The 23,728-nt window shown below is 45.0% G+C and overlaps 1 protein-coding gene across 1 annotated transcript; it reads right to left on the bottom strand.

The window, feature by feature from the left end:
• Positions 1-761: 761 nt before the first annotated feature.
• Positions 762-23,340, bottom strand: GTF3C2 (general transcription factor IIIC subunit 2). Its single transcript, XM_006930408.5, has 19 exons — positions 23,239-23,340; positions 14,367-14,637; positions 13,882-14,203; positions 13,008-13,293; positions 10,276-10,370; positions 9,785-9,862; positions 9,564-9,662; positions 8,263-8,490; positions 7,978-8,089; positions 7,669-7,777; positions 6,547-6,572; positions 6,230-6,359; positions 3,952-4,096; positions 3,685-3,846; positions 3,396-3,483; positions 3,017-3,145; positions 2,364-2,513; positions 2,106-2,213; positions 762-1,808 (listed from the first exon to the last, which is right to left on the bottom strand). Exons 2-19 carry the CDS (start codon positions 14,611-14,613, stop codon positions 1,590-1,592), a joined length of 2,733 nt encoding a protein of 910 aa, XP_006930470.1. The 5' UTR covers positions 14,614-14,637; positions 23,239-23,340; the 3' UTR covers positions 762-1,589.
• Positions 23,341-23,728: the final 388 nt, after the last annotated feature.

Genomic DNA, 23,728 nt, shown 5'->3' with positions numbered 1-23,728 from the left:
AGGGGCCCCAGGTCCCATCTTTTCTGCCACTGAAAGTGGAATCCCATGAGGCAGTGTTAAGGGGCTGCTGTGTAGAATGAACAAAGCTTCTCTGCAATGGAAGGCATTTCCCTGTCAGCTCAAAAACAAAAGTGGCACAACCAGAGCCCGATCACAATGGGACGGTAGAAGACTGGACTCCTTTGCACCGACATGGGTTGTGGTCCCTCTGCTGCTAATAGTCTGGTTGCCTCCAGCTTGTTTCCTCTTCTGTACAGGAAGGAAATTGGAACTGCTTGATTCCTTTCTTTTTCTTGACATACACTAAATTCCCAAATCCAAGAGACAGAAAGCTATTCACAGATATTTGGCCAACCAGTCTACAGTGCCAGAGGGTTTTGTTCCAGGTAGGTGGTAAACTAATCTCCACTCCCTTCAGTTGGAGCTGGCTGTGTACTTCTTTCTGTCTTCCGAGGTCATCTGACTCCTCCCTCCCCTCCACCCCAAACTTGATTGTACTCCTATACATTCCAAGACTGTGGTTTGCCTATTTCTCATTGCTGGGGTCTGTCTCTGCTTAGGAGGCGGTACTGCAGTCCCTAGGAGTCTGCAGCATCCCACAAGAGGACTCTAACAAGAGGAGATACAACAACACATTACTGTATTTGGGTTCTAAACACCTCCTATCTGGAGAGTTGAAAGAAAAGCAGCTAGACATGTTTAATAACTCAACGATGTGCCAGGATCATGAAGGACCAAAAATGATGACGTGTAAAGAATGGTTAAAGTAACTGAAGATATTTAATCTAGAGAAGAAAAGACTTGGGAAACACATGATAGCTATTTTTAAATATTTAAAAGGGCAATCACAGGGAAGAATGACTAGATTTCCTAATAATCATGGTGACATGTATAGAAGTATACTCTTTGACTGGATATAAAGGAAGATTTTTTTTTAAAACATGACTGCCTAGGAGTGTTCGAGTAAGGTCAGATGACCAGTGATTGGGAATATTTCATAAGCAGGAGCAAGTAAGATCTGAGCCACTGTTCTACTGGTGGGGCGTTTGTGGTGTTCCTCAGTTAAAGAAGTACTATAAGCCACTTCAATCCAATAAATTACTGTCACCCCTCATGGGCCTGTGTGTTGGTTACTTTGAAGAGGAAGTTGAGAAGGCAGTAATACTGGATCCTGGAATATAGTCAGACAGGAGCCTTCATACAGATACCCTTTCCAGTTCTCCAAACACCCACTCACGTGTGGTCTCAAAAACACCCAGTACCTTTACTCAGCTTTACCCACTTCACAATATGCTCAATATGAGCAATTTGACTCCCAAGCCTAGGTCAGGCCTGAGTGTTTCTCATGAGCCATAGTTTTAGGTGGAGGAGCCTTGAGAGTTTGTGGAGGGAGAGCCCCCCTGCCCGCAGGGGCCTGTGATGACAGAGTCTGTGGAAGGAGAGGTATCTAAGGAGTCCTGGCAAGGCAGGTCTAAAGGTCCAGGTCTGGCAGCGTCACTATCCAGGAAGACCCCAGTTCCTATGGCCCTGTGGTTGGGGGCCATTTGTTCCTGGCAGATTTCATTCCAGAGGTCCTGTGTGGACCACGACTAGGGACTGGGCAGAAGGCGATGGCTAGTTGGAGGGAAGCCGGGCCCTTTAATAGGGGAGGACGGCTGGAACATAGCAGTGAAGTGGGCTCGGCTTTCAAGCTGCATACGGTGGCCCAGTGGTGAGGTGAGTCCACGGACAAAATGGATCCGAACCAGCCCTGACTGTCCCCCAGATACCAGCCATCCATAGGAATCCAGGTTTGGGCTGAAGCGGACCTGTGCAGAGAACAGAAAACAAAAGAGAGATGCTCACAGTTGGTGCTTTAGGGTGAGTTGTAGCTGTAACAGGAGGGAAAAAAAAGGGCCCCAATCTGAAAGGATAAGACCACGATGGGGCGAGAGAGATAGAAATGAGGAATGTCTATCATGCTTTGCAGAATGAGGTCGCCAGAGCTGTTTTCCCTTCTCAGCTGTCTCTGTTATGTGTTCACTGCCCATTTCACTGATCCTATGTCCACAGTTGGGACGAAACGAGAGTGAAGAAAGGTGGAGAAGATGAGACCAGGCTTTTACCTTGTGGATAGCCTCCAGCTGCAGCCTGTCCAGGCAGAGCTGCGAATGCCCCTCTCCTTCCTGCATGCGCAGCATTGGCTCTCTGTGGAGCAGATCGTGGAAGGAACCCTGGGGAGGGGAGTACAACAAGAGAGAGAAAGCCAGGGGCTTCTTAGTCTTGCATCTTTGGGCTACAACTCCTTAATAAGCCCTACTATACCAGGACTAACATTTTCTACTTTTTGAAATGCCACACCCATTCTCTTGGCCTCAATTTACCAAATCTGTGTCTTGAAAGAGCAAGTAGTGATGGCTGACAGTCTCAGCATAAGTTCGAGCCTTGGGAGGGTTGGGGGCCTCCGATGAAGCAGAACGGTCTCGACCTTCAGGGCTGTCCTGATATGGCATCAGATCTGCTTTATATATAGGCTAGAAAGGAGACCCTGACATTAGGTTCCATAATACTGAAGACGGAATAAAAGTAAAAGAGAAAATTGATTTTGGGTAGGAGAGACTTAAAAGATGGAAGAAGGTAGTATGTTTGAACATATGCTCAGATGCACTAAGGTAGAGAAGATTATGTACAACTTTGTGCTGAGATTTCCAGGGACCAGGCACCTGGGTGGCTGAGTCGGTTAAGCATCTGACTTCGGCTCAGGTCATGATCTCACGGCTTGTGAGCTCGAGCCCCGCATCAGGCTCTGTGCTGACAGCTCAGAGACTGGAGTCTGCTTCAGATTCTGTGTCTCTCCCTCCCCCTCCCCCCCACCTCTCTCAAAAATAAACATTAAAAAAGACTTCCAGAGACAATTTCAGGTCTGGGAGACCTCCTACAAATTTGTACCCTACTGTTAATTTATAGTTCTAATTTAGGAGATCACGTGGATTAGGACCCAACAGATGGTGCTGCCATTAAATATTCATATACGTACGAATCTTCGCTCTACAGGTCGCTTGACATTTATTGGGTTCAGTGCCATATCTGGCAATATAGCTGCAATGAGCTCCCCGGATATATCTCCCGCGGCTATTGTCCCAAGCCAGTCGGATCCTGAAAGACTCTAATAAGAAGAGACAGATGTCTTTCATTCACTCATTCACTCATTGTTTCAGTTCTGTGAACTGGTAACAACTGCACACAGTCTGAGGTGGGCACACACACACATACAAATGAGCTTATGCATAACCCTTATCCCTGATGATACAGTTACCATACATCTCTCTTTTTCTATCCAAAACTACTGCCTCTTCCTGACCACCAGCAGGTGAGTAAAGTAATCGTTTTCCTGTGTAATGAAGACAGGGGCTCACCCAGACAGTGCCTTTTCGAGGAGCAGTGAAATAGGCCTTGAAACCAAGGTAACCAGCATCAATATAATGAATTCCACAGAGTCCGTAACTGTAAGAGGAAGAAAAACACACTTTCCTTTTTCCAAGATTGGATTCATTTCCCTTCCCCAGTTCCTTCCAGAATGCAGACTACCTCAGTGTTTCCTTCAGTGCCCAACTCTGAACTCCCCTCTCCCCACAACAACCTGGCATACTTTGCACCCCAACCCTTAGGGCCTGTCCCAGAGCCCCTATGTGTATCCTGCCGTACGAGGCATAGCAGTTGTCCTGAGCCACAGTGACACCATTGTAGGGGAGCAGCCAGGCCAGCTCTGTACTCAAGAAGCGCTTGATAGAGTTTATGGGTTCATAAGGTCGTCGAAGGTCCCAGAATTTGATTTTGCGGTCACTTCCCGCAGAGACGAGGAAATGACTGTGGAAAGAGGGGAGAAAAGGGAGCAGATCAAATCTGAGCAAGGCTGGGAGCGCCAGCCTGACCAGGCTTCACCTCCCACGCCACAGCTCTCCTGTCCCGTACCTGTTAGCTTTGCACCACTGAAGGGCACGCACAGCCTGGTCATGGGCTAGGAAACACTGGAAAGGGTAGAGTTTCAAGGAGCCGTCAGAGAGCCGTATCCGCTGCAGGGGTGAACTGGTGGGAAGGTTCCAGAAAACCACCATGCCTGAGGTAGGGATAGAATGTGTAGGTAATAAAGGCAAGTTCTCCCTTCTTTGCTCTAATGTTTTCCTCTGGGTTCCTAGGACCTTTGCCTTTTACCCTCAGATGTGACTCCCTTATGAAAGGATATGTGGATCACGATGATCTAGGCAACATTCCCTCCATGATATTTTAGCTCCAACTCTCATCAACAAAAAAATAATAGCTCAGTGTGGCACTTGCAGTTGAAAGCTGGACTGAATACACCCAGTAGCCTGGACTCCCTACTAAATAAAAGCAAAGGGCTTTTTAAAAGGCATAAACCCTCTAGGACAAGGGTTGACGAACTATAGCCCTTGGGCCAAATACAGCCTGCTGCCTGCTTTGGTAAAGAAAATCTGACTGGAACACGGTCACACCCATTCGTTTACCTCATGTATGGCTGCCTTCAGTTTTCAATGGCAGAGTTGAGCAGTTCCAACAATGGTCAAACAGCCCACAAGACATAAAATATTCACTATCTGGACCTTTAGAGAAATGTCTGCCAACTCTGCTCTAAGACAAAGAGAATAGGCAAGGAGCCAAAAGCAACAAGATGTGGAGAAACAGAAAACAAACGAATAAATAGAAACCAACTCTGCTGACCCAAAAAGCTGCCCCCGACCGGGCTGGCGGAGGAGGAGGTAATCAAAAGTAGAACTCTGATAAAAAGAAAAGAAATTAAGGAACAGTAAGAATTTAATCAACAAAAGCTGGGGAAAATATTTGTAGCTAAAAACTCAGGAAACGTAGCACCTCTGAACCTTTTTTGAAAAAGCTCATTGGCAGGGGCACCTGGGTGGCTCAGTTAAGCGTCCGGCTTCGGCTCAGGTCATGATCTCACGGTCCGTGAGTTTGAGCCCCGCGTCGGGCTGTGCTGACAGCTCAGAGCCTGGAGCCTGTTTCAGATTCTGTGTCTCCCTCTCTCTCTGCCCCTCCCCTGTTCATGCTCTGTCTCTCCCTGTCTCAAAAATAAATAAATGTTAAAAAAAAAGTTAAAAAAAAAAGAAAAAGCTCATTGACAGTGAACTCCAGCCGAGCCGTATCAGTAATTTGGCAACAATGGCAGCCTGAGGTGAACGGACGGTGGACACACATGATCATTTCAATACAGAAATAAGGTTAAATAACTGGGAATCAAGACAGCAAAACAGCATCAACAATGACAGCATGCAAATGATGAAAAATCACAGTACCAAAAGAAACACTGAGAAGACCGAGAGGGCCAGGAAGAAGCGTGAGCGTGCTAATTTCCTGACCTCTGGCTGAGGCTACTGATGAGGTCTGACCATGAAATTGTCACCTGATAACTCCAACTACTGGACTGCTCTTTATCATTCTTTCCCCCTCTTTTTAACCTCAAGAGGATCCTAAGGAATGGATGTCTCTGTGGTGAAGGAACATTTATGGGAAGCTTAGCCCATCTTTCAGTTTCCAGTCTTTTTCTTTTATAAAATTAAAGTGTAATTAAATTTCATACATTTTCATTTAAAATAGCTTATAGAGGGGCGCCTGGCTGGCTCAGCGGGTAAAGTGTGTGACTCTTGCTCTCAGGGTTGTGAGTCTGAGCCCCACGCTGGGTGTGGAGATTACTTAAAAACAAAATCTTTAAAACAGCTTATATAGGGGGCACCTGGGTGGCTCAGTCGGTTAAGCGTCCGACTTCAGCTCAGGTCATTATCTCATGGTTCATGAGCTCAAGACCCACACTGGGATCTCTGCTGTCAGCATGGAGTCCACTTCAGATCCTGTCTCCCTCTCTCTGCCCCTCTGCCACTTGTGCTCTCTTTGTCTCTCAAATATAAAAAACATTAAAAAATATTTTTAAAATACATAGAATGATCCCACGGTCATAGAATTCTTTCTCTCGCCATCTGATCTTTTTATCTTTATATATGCATACAGAACTCCATGAAATGATCTTCACCGACTCTTAATTATGGTTTTTTTGAAAAGAAGATTTCTAGTGACTTTCTTCTTCCTTCTTTGTATTTTTTTTACACTGCTTGAACATAATGCCCAACACTGAACCAAAAAAGAAACAACCAAAAAACAATAAGCATATATAAACTTTAAATAGCAACATCCCCTTATGTTTTGTTTTGTTTTGTTTTGTTACCATTATAGTAGCCAGCAGCCAGGTGGTGGTGGGGCCGGGTGGGCATCCAGGCCAGGCTAAGGCACTGACCACACTCAGAGGGGTCCGAAGCTTGCATAGACCCCACCTGAAGGGTCGCCACACATTGTACCTGCAGAGACAGAAGAGCCGGGCCTAGGGTTAGGAATACCTACCATTTGTCACAAAGGCTCAAATCAGTGTTTAATCAGCAGGATTTTTCAGTGGTTTTTCAGTGGCAGAAGGAGACTCACTGTGGAATCAGTAAGGGAGGCTCGAGAAGATGGAGCCTTGGCTAAGGTAGCAGATTCCTCACTCACCTTATAGATGGCGGGCTTCACTGCATCTGTGAGGGAAGAAGAGCGATGCTCTGAGAACAGAGGACTGAAGTCCTGATCTGCCTTGCTCTTACATCAGCACCCCTAATCTGACAATGACCTTCCCTTACGCTCATTTCTCCACCAGCACATTGATGAATCTACCTCTACCTGGCCCCATCCCCTTCCCCCACCCCCTTATAGTGAGCGTGTCCTTCCTCCTATCAGAATGACTAATTGCTCCACTCTGCTCTCTCCCCACTCTCTCACCTTTTCCAGAACTTTGCTCATCTGGTTATCTTTCGTTTCTCCTGAGCGATCTGCTTTCTCTCCCTAATGGATCGTTCTCATATGCATACGTAAACATGCACTATAGTCTCCTAACTCAATAAAACAAACACACAAACAAAACCTTTCCTTTACCCCTTATTCACCTCCAGCCACCACCCTCATCCATGTGCTCCTCTTCACGGCCAACCTACTTGAAAGAATCGTCTACGCATCTGTCTTCACTTCCTCACTGCCTATTCCCTCCTCAGCCCACTCCTCCACCAAACCACCAAGTATGGCATTTCTCGGGGCTCAAAACTGGGTGCCCTCTTCTTTAAATACTCGGGACAGTTGAAAATCAAGTTTGACAAATAGGAGATGTCTTTCCCTAACCCCTTCCTCTTCTTGCTCATCTTCAGCTCTATATTCTCTCCCTCTCTTCCCAATGAAGAGAGGGTGTTTATGTGTACATGGAGAGGCAAGCGTTTATGTGAAGAAAGGAGAGGTGAGTACGGGACTGAGGGAAGGAGGGAAGGAGAAGAGTGTGGCAGAGGAGATCAGGGGAGATCACGCTCAGCACATAAGCTGTGGCAGCAGGAGGGGAGGGCCTGAGGGCACACAGCAGGCAAGGGGGAGAAAGGGGGTATGCTCAAAGAACCCAGTGAGAAGACTGCAGGAGAGAGTACCCCTTTTGCAGACTGCTAAAGAGACAGGTGGAGAACAAAAGGTGTGAAGTCAGAGTGTGTAGGATGCCGAGTAAGGCTTGGTCCTAGAGGCTGGGCCAGGAGGGGCTTCAGGGGAGATGGACAGACCCTGCTGCAGCAGCACCACCCCCTCGCCTGCTGCACTACTCACCTGGGGGCTGTTGAGCCAGCAGGGCCTCCGGATGGGGCAGACTGAACAGCAGCACCTTCCCATCTGAGCAGGCAAGAGCCAAGAGGCCCAATCGGGGCAGAAGAGGAGCCTAGAGGGGGAGACCACATCTGTGCTGAGGCTTGCTGCCTTCAGAGCCTCTCAGAAAACTTTTGAGGTTTTGGCCCCTGGAAATGATACGGGGTTGCCGGGAAAACTCCATCCACCGCTCTCTGTCCCCTCTGAGAACTCACAGGGCCTCTCTGTTCTGACTCTGAGTCCTAAAGCATCCCACAACCAACAGGGAGGTACCTTCCGAGGGGTGCCTGGAAGTTCCCATGCTCCACTGGGGCAGAACTTGAGGTCCCAGATGCAGCCATGGTCACAAGCAATCCCATAGACAAAGTGGGCCCTGTTGCCAGGACTGAGGAGAGAAAGCATATGGGGAGAATGGGTAGGGAGAAGGGGCCTAGGGCTGCCAGAGCCTGTGCTCTGCCCCATCTCAACCCAATCCAAGAGCCCCAGCGCCCCTGCCCAGCCCCATCCTTCTCTCCTCCTCAACCACCCTCCCACAGCAGCGTTCCAGCCCCACCTCACCAGCTTTCTTGCTGCAAGGTCCCGAGGCCCCAGAGTTGGAGCAGCCCGGGACCCGAATGAAGCTGGCTCAGTGCGTGTGTCTCATTCATGTCAGGGCTGGAGAAAAGGGCCACATACTGCGAAGCTGATGCCCCCTCTGGCACTGGGCACCAATCCAGAGCCCAGAGGGGTCCCCCTGTGAAGAAGGACACATCCCAGCGCTCTGGGTGTGCTGTGATCGAGCTAAATCTAGAGAAAAGTCAAAGATGGGATGAAGAAAGGAATTAATAAAAGGTAATAAGGACTTCATTAGGTGAGTGGATAAGTATCCAAACAATGGAATATTATATGGCACTAAAAATAAATGAGCTATCAAACAATGAAAAGGCACGGAGGAACCTTACATGCATGTTTAAGTGAAAGAAACCCACCTGAAAAAGGCTACATGCTGTATGAACCCAACTATGTAGCATTTTGGAAAAGGCAAAACTATACAGTCAAAAGATCAGTGATAGCCAGGGATTAGAGGGGAGGATGAGTAGCTAGAACACATAGGATTTTTAGGGCAGCAAAACTACTCTGTATGATCCCATCATGACAGAGACATGTCATTATACATTTGTCCAAACCCAAAGAATGTACAACACCAAGAGTGAATCCTGACGTACACTATGGACTTTGAGTGATGATGTGTCAATGTAGGCTCATTCATCGTAACAAATGTACCCTCTGGTGGGGGATGTTGATAATGGGGCAGCTGTGCATGTATGGGGGCAGGGGAGTATATGGGAGATCTCTGTACCTTCCTCTCAATTTTGAACCTAAAACTGCTCCAAAAAATTAAGCCTTAAAAAAAAAAAGGTAATGAGGACAGAATGGGAGCTCCACCTGGAGCTGGTATGAGCTAGCTTAAGCAAGGGCCAGAATATCAAGAACATTCTACAGGTGACAATAGTCCTTAGCCACCATCTGTATCTTCCTCCTTTCCTTCCAAAGCCTGTCTAGCTCTAGTTCACCTTCAAAGGTGACAGGCTGTGCATTCTGGTTTACCACAGGGCTCTCCAGGGCCAGTGTGCCCAGGTCTATCTGAGTAGATGTGACCTTGTAAACGGGTTTGACCTTCCATCTCTGTAGCTGCCCTCAGTCTGGCCAGCAGTGATGAGCACTGCAAACTACCTGGGTTGACCAGGTCTAGCAAGGCCTCCCACCCTGGGACCAACTGGAACAGCATCAGGGGAAGAAGAGGGCCAATACGTCATCCCTTTCAACATTCATTTGTCCTGTTTCTATCTCCTAGAACCAGAAAGAGATGCAATCTTCACCTGTTTATTCGGTAGAGTGTGCCATCTTCAGGAAGTCCTTCACGCTGTACAGAGAACAGTGGAGACTTCTCCTGCTGGGGCAGGTAGGGCGCCGCCTCCCTGGGGGCAGGCAAAGGAAAGAGCATGAATGTGGAAGACTTTTCACCCACCCCAGGATTCCCTGTCCCTCTTCTGATCCCAGGAGTGTCACCCCCTCCTCGGCTTCAGAATGTCTAACTTACAGTTCAGACAACAAGTGCCACTTCCAGGCTAACGGAATCCACTCTGCAAACTCCCAGTACGAGTGCTTCTGTTCTCGGCTGGAGGGACAGAAGCAGCGTTAGTGAAGGAGGAGAGAAATTCTTGGGCAGCTCTGTCCAGTAACCTGTGTGCAGTGATGGGAGGGATCTATGATGTGTGCTGTCCAACGGATACATTAGCCGCTAGCTGTAAGTAGCTATTGAAATGTGGCTAGTGCAGCTGTGAAACTGGACTTTTAATTTCATTTTAATTAATTTGAAATTACATTTAAATGGCCACACACACAGCTAGTGGCTTATGTCGGACAGCACGGCTCTGGAGCTCTTGCCTTTAGAGCGGTACCTTTTAGTTATGAATGTCTTCAGTGTCCTGCCCTGTGAGTGCCTTCCCTCTTTCCCATGGCCTCACTTCTAGAAGGTCCTCTGCACGCCAACACCACCCCCGCATCCCCAGCCCCCTCCTCAAGCCTCACAGGTCCTTGGTGAGATGGAGGCACTTCCAAACTGGAGCCATGATGTGATTTGGTAAGCCATTGGGAGCCATTCCCCGGCAGTGTGGCTTCTGTTTCTGAGGATCAAATGGAAAAAAAAAAACATAAGCGAGAGAACTTTACAGACTGGAGAAAGTCCCCGGAAGACAGCTTTCCCAGCTTTTACTTTTCTTGGTACTACTTCCTCTCTAGCCTCTGACCTGTCAGTGCCTTAAAAGATTGATGTTTCCACCATTACTAGGACTTCACCTTCTGCAAAACCTGTTATGTATTTTCTTATTTATTTTTTGAAGTTTATTTATTTTGAGAGAGTGGGGGGTGGGGGGGGGGAGAGACAGCATGCACCAGTGTACACGAGGGAGGCGCAGAGAGAGAGGGAGAGAGAGAAAATCCCAAGCAGAGCCCAACCCCACAAACCGTGAGATCGTGACTGGAGCCGAAATCAAGAATTGGGACACTCAACCAACTGAGCCACCCAGGTTCCTGGAACCTGTTACGTATTTTCTGTTCACCTTCCTCAGCGTCTCCATGGCATTTGGTTCAGAGGACTCACATTCGCTTCCTCAAACTCCTGCCCTATGGGATAGTGTCTCCTTGTTTCTTCCTGCCTCTCTAATATTCCTCTGCAGGCTCTCCCTCCTCTGACAGGTTTAGTTGATGATGGTATTTCCCCGAGTCCCTCTGTCTTCTCCTCAACCCTCCATACACATACTCCAGGTAATCTCACCCCATGCCCATAGCTTTGACTTCCATCATTATGCCTGATTATCAAGTTTATATCTTAGAAAATGTAAGCTTTACTCAGTTTCAGCTTCTCTACAAATTCTAGACTTTTACAGTGATCCCAAGCCATATTGCAGAGCCTAAAGCAAAAGGAAAAATCAGTAATACAGTTCCTGTCTTTATTTAAAACCTTGATATTTTTGTTCATCATAAATCTGTTGCATCAATTTTTATTTTTTTTATTAAAAAAAATTTTTTTAATGTTCTTATTTATTTTTGAGACAGAGAGAGACAGAGCGTGAGCAGGGGAGGGGGAGAGAGAGAGAGAGAGAGGGAAACACAGAATCCGAAGCAGGCTCCAGGCTCTGAGCTGTCAGCACAGAGCCCGACGTGGGGCTGGAACTCACAGACTGTGAGATCATGACCTGAGCTGAAGTCGGACGCTTAACCGACTGAGCCACCCAGGCACCCCTCAATTTTTATTTTTTAAAATGTTGCATCAAAATATTTTTCTTGATTACTGAGGGTTTGGGACTCCCTTAAATGTTGCACTTGAGACAAGGCAGGCAGTGATCCCACATACATGACTGGCTACCAGACATCTCTAGTAGGATGGCCCATGGCCCACAGGCCAATTCAACATGTCAGAAAGTGAGTTCATCATGGGGGGTTATATGTAAATATGAATCACAATTCCACTCCTGAAATCATTATTATACTATATGTTAACTAACTTGGATTTAAATAAAATTTAAAAATTAAGGGATGCCTGGGTGGCTCAGTTGGTTGGGCATCTGACTTTTGGTTTTGGCTCAGGTCATGATCTCACAGTTCAAGCCCCATGCTGGGCTCTGTGCTAGCAGTGTGGAGCCTGCTTAGGACTCTGTCTCTCTCCTCTCTCATTGCCCCTCCCCCAACTCGTGCTCGCTCTTTCTCTCTCTCTCTTAAATTTTGAAAACATAAAAATAAATTTCAAAAGAAAAGGAAGTGAGCTCATCGCCTCACTGCTCACCCACCCCCCTCCCCCACCCCCACTGCTCCTCTGTCCTGAAGTCCAGCACAAGAAAGCACCATCTAAGTTAGAAACTCCTACTCCTTCCTTTCCTGTGACTGCCAAGTGCTGTTAACTGTCTCAAACGTCTCTTGCATCCGTCCCCCACCTTCACTTGCTTCATGGCTTGATTCAGGCGCTCCCTATTACTACCTGGATACCTGAAGCTGTCTTCTAATTGTCCACTGCTGACTGACCTATTGTCCTAACTAATTATATTTCTACTTAAAAACCTTTGTTGTATAGAGTTTCTGTGTGTGATGATGAAAACGTTTGGGAAATGGGTGGTGGTGATGGCTGCACAACACCAAGGACACGCTAACACCACTCAATCGTACATTTTTAAATGGCAAATTTTATGTGGTATATTTTACCACAATTCAACAAACGTACAAACACCTGTGTTGGCTCCCTCCAGTGGTCGTCTGGCCATCCTCCTGAGTTTGATCCCACCGCTCTCCCCTAGACCCTCCGAGGTCCCGCTGGGCACTTCTGCACCCTTGGGAACTTGCTGAGAGCTCTCAATAGCCCTGCCTGCTCTAGTGTCCTGTCCCGGGAATTTCTGGGAAAAACAATCCCTCTGGCAAACTGCCACTCACCTCTCAAGACCTAGCCCAACCATCACTTCTCTGGGAAGCCTGAGTAGTTCACTACCTTCCTCTACACGCCCAAAGCACTGTGTTCAGTCCCGGTGAAGCACCTATCACACTGTGGACTTAGGCAGAATGCTGTTGCAGTCACATGTGTTTCCTAGTGCAGAGTAGATGCTCAGTATCTGAATGAATAATCTCATGTACTTACACCCGCAGCCCCCCCGCGCCCCAACTGTTTTTGAGGGTGTCCCTTTCTTCCTTTACCTACTTTGGCCATCAGTTACTAGGCACCCTGCAGACCCCCTAATAATCCTCCTATTTCCCCACTTTCTTATTCATTCAGTTACCCCGGAAGTGGATCCTCGTGGGGTGCTCCGAGGCACCGCAGGCTCGGGGTCAGATGAGATCTCGCTTGGAGCCTCGCTTTCATTTCCATCTTCAGCCTCAACCTGGAGAACAAAGTCTTCATCCCGTGCAGTGTTATTCTCTTCTTCTCCACCTTGACAGGCTGCCTGTGGCTGGCTTTTATTTGGTTGGGCAGGGCTGCTCACTTTGGGGCTCTCGGGACGGGGCACTGGAGCAGGCAGGGTTGTTGAGAGCTCTTCAGCCAGTTCCTGAAGGTACAGAAGTGCCCTGTGGCACAGGGCAGAGTCAGAGCCATACTCACAGACACTTAACTGAGAGCCCCTTTTCCAGATACTTAGCTGATTCTTATCTCACTGGATCCTCCCAAGGACCCCTGCAAAGCAGCTATTAATTTTCCCTTCCCCTTTGATAAAGAACCAGAGATCCAGGGAAGTTACAGACCTGGCCAAGATAAGACTCAGATCATGTTTGTGGAATGTGAACCCAGATCTGCCAACTCTAAGTCCAAAAGCACTTTCACTCTACCACAGAGATCAGTAAGAGCCAAGGGAAGAATGGAAGGACACAGAGAGACTGATATATACTGGGCGGTAAAATTGCAACGAAGACCTGGAGGAAACTGAAAAAGGTGACAGGATACAAGGCACAAAAAGCAACCTCCTAGACAGACAAACTTAGCAACAGGTAGAAGTTGCTGCGGTAAGAGCTAGAAGATGGCTCAAGTCCCCAGAACCCAGACGTTACCCCTGCTTACCTGACGCCTCACCACAGCCTCTCAGCTCTCCAACATCTGTCCCACCCTGATTCCCTTCACCCCGACCCCCCCTCCACCGAGCTGCGCCCCACAATCCTTACACTTGGGCAGCCCTTCGGCGGGGTCGTTCCCCAGGAGGGGTCTCAAAGTCCTCAGGGGGCCTCTTTGGAGGTGGAGACTCTGGCTGATCTAGGTCTTTGGACAACTTCAGCAGTAGCAGCTCTGCCTTGGACCTTCGACCTCGTTTCTTAGGCATGGGGGCAGATAGAGGGCTGGATTGATCTAAGAGACCAGGAACCAGAGGGGCTGACGGAGGATTAGGTTGTTGGGGCCTTTTGGGGCCTTTCCGTGTCCTACCACCTCTCTTCCGGCCAGGCTTTGAGGCCCTAGGTTTTGAGACCTTTGACATCTCTGAAGAAAGATCTGTAGAGAAGAATATGGGTCTGTGAGACGGGACCAGAGCTCAAATCTCTTTGGCAGAGATTATACCATACCCAGGTTGGTAAGATCCTGTGAGCTCACCCTGCTCTCTGTCATCTGAAGCTAAACATGGGGAGATTAAAAGATTAAAGGACAAGGCACATACCTTGCTGTTCAAGTCTGGAGAAGCTTTCTTGTTCTGGAGGGAGCCTGCTCTCATCAAGAGAATCCTCAAATCCAGGCAAAGGTGGAGGTAAAGACATCTCTATGGAAGCCTCAGCACTGGTTATTTCTGAAGAGGCCGTGACATCAAACTGGTTTAGCACCTCTTGTCCAGGAGAGTCTACCACAGTCATGTTCCTCACGGGGCCGGCCTCCCCCAGGGCAACACAGCCGACCCCGCAGGTATCCATCAGCACCCCCTAAAATGGCTGTCCCTGCACAGAGACATACACGTGAGGAGAAGGCAAAAGCTATTTGCACCAGCTCAGATTTTTCTACTTTCCTGTCTTTTCTCTTCCCATCCCACCCACCGCCTCCCACTTCCCCGGGGGAACTATTTAACAGTAATTACTAAACATCTTCTGTGTTAGGCACTATTCTAGGAATTGGGAGTATGACAATAAGCAAGACAGCTAAGGGCCCTGCTCTCATGGAACCTACACACTAGTGGAGCTGGCAATGAACGGATAATAAGAAAAGTTACCATTTATTTATTAAATGCTTACTATGTGCCAAGCACTATATTGCTTAGCCAACTTAAAGCTCTTATATTTTCTTGTAAGGATAATGCAGTGAATGAACAATTATCCAACTCCTTTCCCTAAAGCCCAATGAAATAAATCACCCCTTTCCCCTCAAAAAATTTAAAAAAAGAAAGAAAAGAAAAGAAAAGAAAAGAAAAGAAAAGAAAAGAAAAGAAAGATCACCTGTTATGAATCCAGGGAAGGGCCACAACTTCCTAAAATAGACTATAAAGAATAGTTGCCAAATGCATAAAATTTAGACCGCATTGAAGGAGGATGCCCAGAGCTAATCCATGTTTGTGAATACTAGTTAAGGAACAAATTTATTTTATAAGTAAGAGTTATCTAGTGGCCTGCCATCAATCTTTCACCTGAATAGGGGAGGCGGAAGGCTATGAGACAATTAAGGAACATCCTACTATATTAAGAGACCTTTCCCACATTGAAGAATGGGCTAAAGGTGCTCCTGGCTGGCTCAGTAGGTAAGAGCATGTGACTCTTGCTCTCAGGGGTTGTGAGTTTGAGCCCTATGTTGGGTGTAGAGATTACTTAAGAATAAAATCTTAAAAAAAAAAAAAAAAAGAATGAACTAAATAATTGTCACAAATCTTCATTTTTTTCAAACTCAGAAAATCAATTGTGTAACCATGGACCAAAGTAAACTGACAGAGATAAACAAAGTATTGACCACCAAACCAAAAAGCTGAGCAACACAGAACTCTGCAAGGGCCCAGCTTTTGGTTAGAATAACATACCTTTTTATGACAAAAAGGGAGAAATACCTCAAATCCCAGGAGGAACCCCCCCATAGGTCTGTACATGCCTTAAGAATAAATAATTCATTGGCCTCAGCTGAAAAGTGTGTTAATACAAAGACCATAGGAAATATACAAATTAAACTTCCCAATTGTCTCTCTTAAAGAAGCTACAGTCTAAACATATTAGAAACATATTAGAAATAGCCAATCCTCTAACTCAGGTGCTAAGGAACACTGTGCTAAAGACATAGTGTTATATCGCCAACATAAATAGAGGTCAATGAGAATCCATCTACCCTGTTCTTTAGTAAATAGCAAGCCCTGAGAGAACTACTCCATTCAAAATTAGTAATAAAAAGGATCCACGTGAAATCTATGCATAGATACTACAGAAAGAATCAAAAGGACACAAACAAATGAAAAAAGATGGAAAGTATCCTTTCAAAGAAAGCCTCCAGAAAACAGAAGAAAATTTGCAACAAAAAATGTCTGTATAATACTTAAAAAAAAAAAAAAAAAAGATACTGTGGAATCCAAGAAGACATAAAAGAAGACAATGGGGAGGTGGAGACTGAGCAGTCATAAGGAAAGAAACTGAGTAAAATGGATAAGATCATCATGAAATGAAATGAAACCCAGGGGAGAAGCAAAATGTTGAAAACTGTACTGCTATAAAGAGATAAAAGTGATTAGTGAGATGATATAGATGAAAAAGAGGATGGAGGGAGTCAACACATGAATAACTGATGTTCCTAAACAAGAGAGAAGGAAAGGCGAACAGAAGTATTAAAAAAAAGAAAGAAAGAAAAGACAAGGAAAAAAACCACTTAACAGAAGAAAATTTCCTGAAATAAAAAATAGAATATTTTCCTGAAATAAATGAAGACCCTGGTCTATCAATCAGAGGAGCTTAAGGTGTAAAAGGCAAGTAAAAGTCAATAAAGAATCAAGACCAAGAAATACTTGAGTGAAGATACTAAATCTCTCCCACAAAGAGAAAAGTAAACATCAGGTCAGCCTCAGAGTTCTCGGAAACATTTGATGCCAGAAGATAAAGAAACACAAAGAGGGTCAAGAGAATTCTTTACTTAACTGAGACATCATTCACATAAAGGCAACAGGATGGTATTCTCAATATGCAAGTCTCTAGGAATTATAGTTTTAAAAAATCAACTTGAAGACCTACTTCAGCCAATGAAAGACAAATCAATACAAAGAACTTTCTAAGGTTTTAAAATTTTTATTTAAGTTTGTTTATTTGAGAGAGAGAACACAAGTGGGGGAGAACGGCAGAGAGGGACAGAGAATTGGAAGCAGGCTCCATGCTTAGAGGCAGGGCTCAATTTCACCAACCGTGAGATCATGACCTGAGCCGAAATCAAGAGTCAAATGCTTAACCAACTGAGCTACCCAGGCAACACAACAACTTTCTAATAGAGAAGCTGTGGTATAAAGATTGCAGTAAGCATTTAACCCAGTGACACATTGAGTTTAAACAACTGTGGTAACTACCACTATAAAACAGACTCTAATTTAAAATTTTGAAAGGCCCTGCAATGTAAAAATAAGAATTTTCTGACTGTAGTAGACCAAGACAAAGAAGTATCCTGCTTTTGCTTGTAAGATCGGTAACTGGAGAAGTAAAGGGCTATTAATACCATTTAGATATTTAACAGAACTAAAGGCAGTATACTCTGTTGCTTCCAAAATACCCAGCAGACCACAGAAACCAGAAAAAAATTGTTTTAAAGGCTGTACAATAAGAGATTGAAAATAAAAGAAACACAAAAAAGAAAAGAAAAACCTACAAAGAAGATAAAGATACGTATAACAATGACCAAAAATCAATCCATTCATTTAAAAAAAAAAAAAAAGAATAAAGATTTCGATTGATTTTAAAAAATCAAACTATATGCTTTGAAGGAGTGTCTAACACAGGGCCACCTGAGTGGCTCAGTCAGTTAAGCATTCAAGTCTTGATTTCAGCTCAGGTCATGTTCTTGCAGTTTGTGAGTTCCAGACCCGCACTGGGGTCTACGCGACAGTGCGAAGACTGCTTGGGATTCTCTCTCTCTCCTTTCTCTCTGTCCCTCCCCCACTTGCTCTCTCTTTCTCTGTCTCAAAATAAATAAATAAACTTAACAAAAAAAGGTGTCTAATACAAAGGAACTCAAAAGAGCTGTAAGTCAAAAGATACATTAAAATATATAGGGCAAATGTAAGCACAAAGAAAATAGGAGTTTTGGTAATAGCAGAGTTGAGTTCAGGGGGAAAGTATTAAATGAGACAAAGAGGGAATACTTTGTCATAAAACTTCAAATTATATAAAAGATAAATGTCATGAACTGTTAGACGTTAAATGACAGCATCAAAATAAAGCAAAATCTTCAGGAAATACAAGAACTACTTCTTTTAACCATTGACAGATCAAGTAGATAAGGACAGGAAGACATGAATAAAATGATTATTTGACCTCTCTATCGGTCCTGCTTCAGCTGCACAGAACAGAATCCTCTCTAGCCAGTTCAGCTAAAAGGAATTTATTATAGGGTATTACATGGTTCACACCAGTGGTTCCTAAATCGTGGTGGTCCAGGCAGCATCAACATCACTTGGAAATTTGTTAGAGTGCAGATTTCCAGTCCTATCCCAGACCTATTGAATCAGAAACTCTGGGATGGGGCCAGCACTTTGCGTCTTCACGAAGCCCTTCAGATTACGAGGAGGCACCCACAAATCACAAAGCTCCTGCCACAGCTGATGGCTCCATGAATTGCCTCTGCAATGATCAGAAAGTGACCTAACTGAACAGGAAAGACCCTTCTCTGGCTCCCAGATCCAGAATCATACCACTGCCACAATCTGAACCAATAATATGTATTGCCTCCTGGCCTGGCTCTCTCCTCTCTAAACTGAAGTTCAAATTTGAGTTCTTCAAGAGCACATTTAATTGGCAAGACCTAAATCATATTCAAAATCTTGGATGGAAAAAAATTCCAGGAAGTGAAATTTCTAGCTTTCCAGGCTCTCAGTGGAGGTTTTTCCTTCTCTCATGTCCCACTTACCCCACAGTAGAAAGTGGGATCAGCGTCTTGTCAATTCGTCTCCAATGCCACTTCTAGACCAAGAGTTCTCCCTGTCTTGTAAAAACTGTTCTTGAAGCTCAGAACATTCAGCTAAACCATTGCTACTCACTTGCTGTCACACACTGGACCTTGTCATCACACAAAACCTTTTAACCTCCAAAATCACAAAGACATCCCACTATCTGATCACAACCTCCCATCTTTATAGCCAGACTGCTCAACTACAATCTATATCTATTCTCCAACCATATCAAGTCACTATCTATTGATCTCTCCAATTTCTCCCTTGTGTTGGCCACATCCTATCTAGCTTAGATTCCTTTATTTGAATCAGATTCTTGTTGATATTGTGAAGTTCCTTTCTTATCTTTTTGCTCTGCAAAATTGGCAAAATTTAAGCCCTGGATGAACCAACCATCCTTCTTCTCCATGTGTGCATCTAAGGTGCCGAGTGCTACCACTTACACGTTCTGTCTAGGCAGCCCCCACATTACCTCTCCCTCAATATCTGATGCCCTGGTTCTCAGCAGGTATTTTGCCTCTGATTCCCAAAACAAAACCCAGAAAGTCACTATGTGGGAAATACTTCAATGTCTGGTCAAGAAGCCTACTCTCTCCATCTGAACCCTTTATCTACTTTCTAAGCCCAACCTCCACCTGTGTTCTAGCTCCATCACCCTACCTCCTAGGGACACTGGAATTGTTTATCCTTTTCCTTTCCATTGGCTATTGTCCAATTGGTTGCTTCCTTCCTTCATTTATTTATAAAGATTTTATTTTTAAGTAATCTCTACACCCAACATGGGGTTCAAACTCACAACCCTGAAAACAAGAGTCGCATGCCCCACTGAAACAGCCAGGTGCCTCCCCAACTGCATTTAAATGTCTGTAATTACTGGGATGCCTGGGTGGCTCAGTTAGTTAAGTGTCTGACTTCGGCTCAGGTCCTGATCTCACAGTTCGTGAGTTTGAGCCCCGCATTGGGCTCTGTGCTGACAGCTCAGAGCCTGGAGCTTGTTTCCGATTCTGTGTCTCCCTCTCTCTCTGTCCCTACCCCACTTGCCCATGTGCACTCTCTCTCTCAAAAATAAACATTAAAAAAAGTAATGTCAATAATTCTCATCTTAACACACATACAACTACCCTTTAACCCATGTTCCTCCTCCCTCTCACAGTCAAACTTTGAAAGAGTTCTCTGCATGTGATGTTTTAATTACCCTGCTTCATTCTGACTAGGATTTTGCCTTCCATCACTGAAGCTAAAGCCTCCAATAACTGCTGTCAACTAATTCAGTGGACACTTCTGTTTCCTTTAACTTGATCTCTTAGCAGCACTGATGCTATTGATCACTCCTTTCTTGAAACATTGTCTTTTCTTGAGAAGCAATTCAAGTGCAATAAAGTTTCAGATCTTTACAAAATTTCCTCAGTCTTTTAGAGTTGTCTCACCCACACCCATATGCTTCTTTGTTTCTTGCAAATGTACCTCTTTTGCCTTTCCCAAGGGATCAACTTAGTTTCCTTTCTTTTCTGAGTTGTCTTTATAATACTTTTAGTTGAAGTAGAATACTTGTAAATATGTGTAGAATATAAAGAATAATAAAGCACCTGTTTATCTGCCACATTACAACTTAGTTTTAATAGAAACAGTAATTCTTTCATACTCAAAATCTTTAAAATTTAAACATATATCACAATAATATAAATATAATGACAAATTAACTGACATAAAAAATGTTGAGGACCATCACAATGACTCTTGGCAAGCATTCAACTCCACCAGTGAGAACAGTGACCAGGCCTATAGGAGAAAAGCCGATAGGCTTCAGGTATGCAGTGTGCCATGAACATCAGTTTGTATGCTTTACAGAGGAAATGGGGAATGTCAGTTAACACAGGGAGCTAGTTAAATAGGTATCAGTTAAGAGAACTTCTATGTATGTCTTAAAGAATTTCCACATCAGTGCACAAATACTATCTCATTCTTCTTAGTTACTATCCAGTGTTCCATAGAATTATAGTTCATTTGGATAATCCCCATTTGATGCACAACTGAATCACAACACTATTACAGACAATACTGCAATAAATATCTAAGTACAGATCTTTTCGTTAATGAGAAATTATTTTCCAGAATAATGATATGAAGTGGAATTATTGTACTGGATTAAAGGATATACACATTTCAAAATTTAATAGATACTGCAAACAGCTCACCAAAACAAAAGTCAATTTGTAATCCCACTAACCATATATCAGTACCCATTTTGCCACACCCTTGCCAATCTGATGGATGAAAGAATTCTTCCCTATTGTATTTATTTGCATTGTCCTGATAATGATTGAGGTTAGCAACTTCTTTTTATATATTGGACATCTATTTTTTTTTATGAATTGTCCGTACTTATAATTTGCCCATATTTCTATAGTACAAAGCAATCTTTTCCTTATTGATCTGTGAAATTATTTATGTTGCAAATACTATGTCTCTACTTTTTTAAAAAAACTTTGTTTAGGGGCACCTGGGTGGCTCAGTTGGTGGAGTGTGAAAATCTTGATCTCAGGGTTGTGAGTTCAAGCCCCACACTGGATGTGAAGCCTACTTAAAATAAAATAAATAAAATAAAAATAAAATATATTCTTAAAATGTTTATTTATTTTTGAGAGAGACAGAGAGACAGAGCACGAGAGGTGGCGGGTTGGAGACAGAGAGACATAGAATCCAAAACAGGTTCCAGGCTCTGAGCTGCCAGCACAGAGCCCGACGTGACCTCAAACCCACGAACCCTTAAATTATGACCTGAGGCGAAGTCGGACGCTTAACCAACTGAGCCACTCAGGTGCCCCATAAAATATTTTTTAAAAAACCTTTGTTTATAATGTTTCTTGCTAAACTGAAATTATATTTACTGCGTTAATTTTTTTTCTTTATGACTTTTCCTTTATGACTTGTTTGTGTCTTAAAAAGGCATCTCCTACCCCACTGATATAAACATACCCTATTTTATGTTCTTCTAATACTTTTTCTAGTTTTGAATCTTAAACGTAGCTCTTTAGTCCATGTGGTATTTTCTTATGATAATAAGAGATATGGGTATTCACTTACTCCATATGTATCTTCCCTGAAAGTTTCATAAGGATCTTGCCTGATTCACTACTGAATCCAGAACCTGGTACATGGTAAGTGCAATAATTAAACTTTGTTAATTGAATGACCACCTTCTCACGGTGCAAAAATCCCTTCAAGAATTCACTTCTCTAGAAGGCAGCAGCAGGGTATGGTGGTTAATTTCCATTTATGATTTTATAATACAAATTCTAGACATAAGTAAAGGAAGGGATGTTTAATAAATTTTGCTAGAGTTTATAAAAGTTTACATTTGCACCTTCAACTTGTTTGGAATGGCCCTTCAAGGCTGCCAGGATTTCCCTAATCAAGGAAAATGATTAGTTAACACAGTTCCTCAACTATGCAATTACTTTAAACACACTGTTTGGTCTAATACCAAAGTGTTCCTATGGTACAGCTGGTGGTATGCAAGATTATTTTAATGATACAAAAATGAGTTTTATTTTGTGTTTTTAACTTGTATAAAACACTCTAGTCCATGAAACCCATGGTTTCATCTTTCTTGCTTAGATTGAGACTAAAGCACTTAAATTTTAAAAATAAGCCAATTTTTAAAAACTACTAAGAAAACAATACATTTGATAAGAAGGGGTGGCAAAAAGTAACCAAGGCACAGGAATGGCTGAAGTGTGTGTAACGATATGCCACTAGGGCGAAGAGGCTTCGCCAAACACTACACCTCTCTAACAAAGTGAGTTACTAGGGTGGGGCTGAAGTCGCCACCTCTGCCTTCCCCCAGCAGTCAGCCAACTTGCTGCGGGATAAAAGGACTAGAAGGGAAACATAACTGGCCCTTGGCTGCGCCAATGGGGTTGCAGCGCGCGGGGCACAACCCCGGGGTTAAAAGAGCCTCATCGAGGAAGATGAGACACAGCCGAATGAGAATGACCCGCTACTACTCTAGGGGTGACCGTCTGCCCTTCCTCAGTCATGGGCGTGAAGGCAGCTTCCATCCCTAGCCTGGGCTGGGGGCGAGCCCTGAGTTTTCTGAGGCCGAGGACTACTGTAGGTTTGCTGAGTCCGAGGAATGCAATGTTACCAACGACGCGGCCAGAGCACAGGATGCCGTGTTACCCGCACCGCGTCGAGAAAGAAGGCAAGAGCCATGGTTAGCAGGGATAAGGGATGTCCGGTTGCACTACAGGGAAGGAGGTGGGGAGCGTGATGGTTTCTGCAGCAGCGCGGGGGCTGGAAATCGCGATGCTGTGCAGAGGGAAGAGAGGAGCCGGGAGCTGGTTCCCATTATCTTAGTGCTATGGGAAAAGGAGGAGGAGGAGGAATCGTGGGGCCCCCGCACACCCCGCTGCGGTACACTCACCCTCACCAAAGTCCTTCCGGAAGTCCAAGTTCGAAGATGGCGCCGCCTGTCTGGTCGCGGTTTTATGACGAAATCTGGTAGCTACTCTTTATTGTCCCCCCCCTTCCCCTCCCCCTCCCCCCGCCTCCGCCCCTCCGGCCGCCAGTGCACAAGGTAAACACGTGAGCTTGGTGGGGACTTTGTGCCCGAAGACGTTTTCTCAGACTATGTATTCCACAATGCAGTGCGGCGAGAGTCCCGCGCCCTTTCGGAGCCGTTGAAGCTCCTGGGCTTTAGCCGCGCAGGGGACGCTGCGTGGCCTTCTGGGAATTGCAGTGTCAAGAAAGGAAGATTGACGCCTGCGCGGTGATGGTCGTCGCGCCCCGCGGATTCCCAAGGGGCCGGTACTAGAGCCTCGAGTGTGCGGCGCGCCCAGGCCTGGTTGCTGTTCCTGAGCACTGGAAGCCTGCCTAACGGTCAAGGCTGCCTGCCGCGTGGCGAGCCGGGCCAG

The sequence above is a fragment of the Felis catus genome, chromosome A3 (genome assembly GCF_018350175.1).
Source record: "Felis catus isolate Fca126 chromosome A3, F.catus_Fca126_mat1.0, whole genome shotgun sequence".
NCBI classification, from domain to species: Eukaryota; Metazoa; Chordata; class Mammalia; order Carnivora; family Felidae; genus Felis; species Felis catus.
This window is presented reverse-complemented; position numbering and strand designations above follow the sequence as displayed.

Coding starts and splice junctions, on each gene's coding strand:
- GTF3C2 (XM_006930408.5), bottom strand. CDS start 14,613: ATGGATACCTGCGGGGTCGGCTGTGTTGCCCTGGGGGAGGCCGGCCCC. Junction 10,371..13,007: donor CACGAGGATCCACTTCCGGG/GTAACTGAATGA, acceptor TTTGATCCTCAG/AAACAGAAGCCACACTGCCG. Junction 6,573..7,668: donor GCTGGCTCAACAGCCCCCAG/GTGAGTAGTGCA, acceptor CTTCCCTCACAG/ATGCAGTGAAGCCCGCCATC.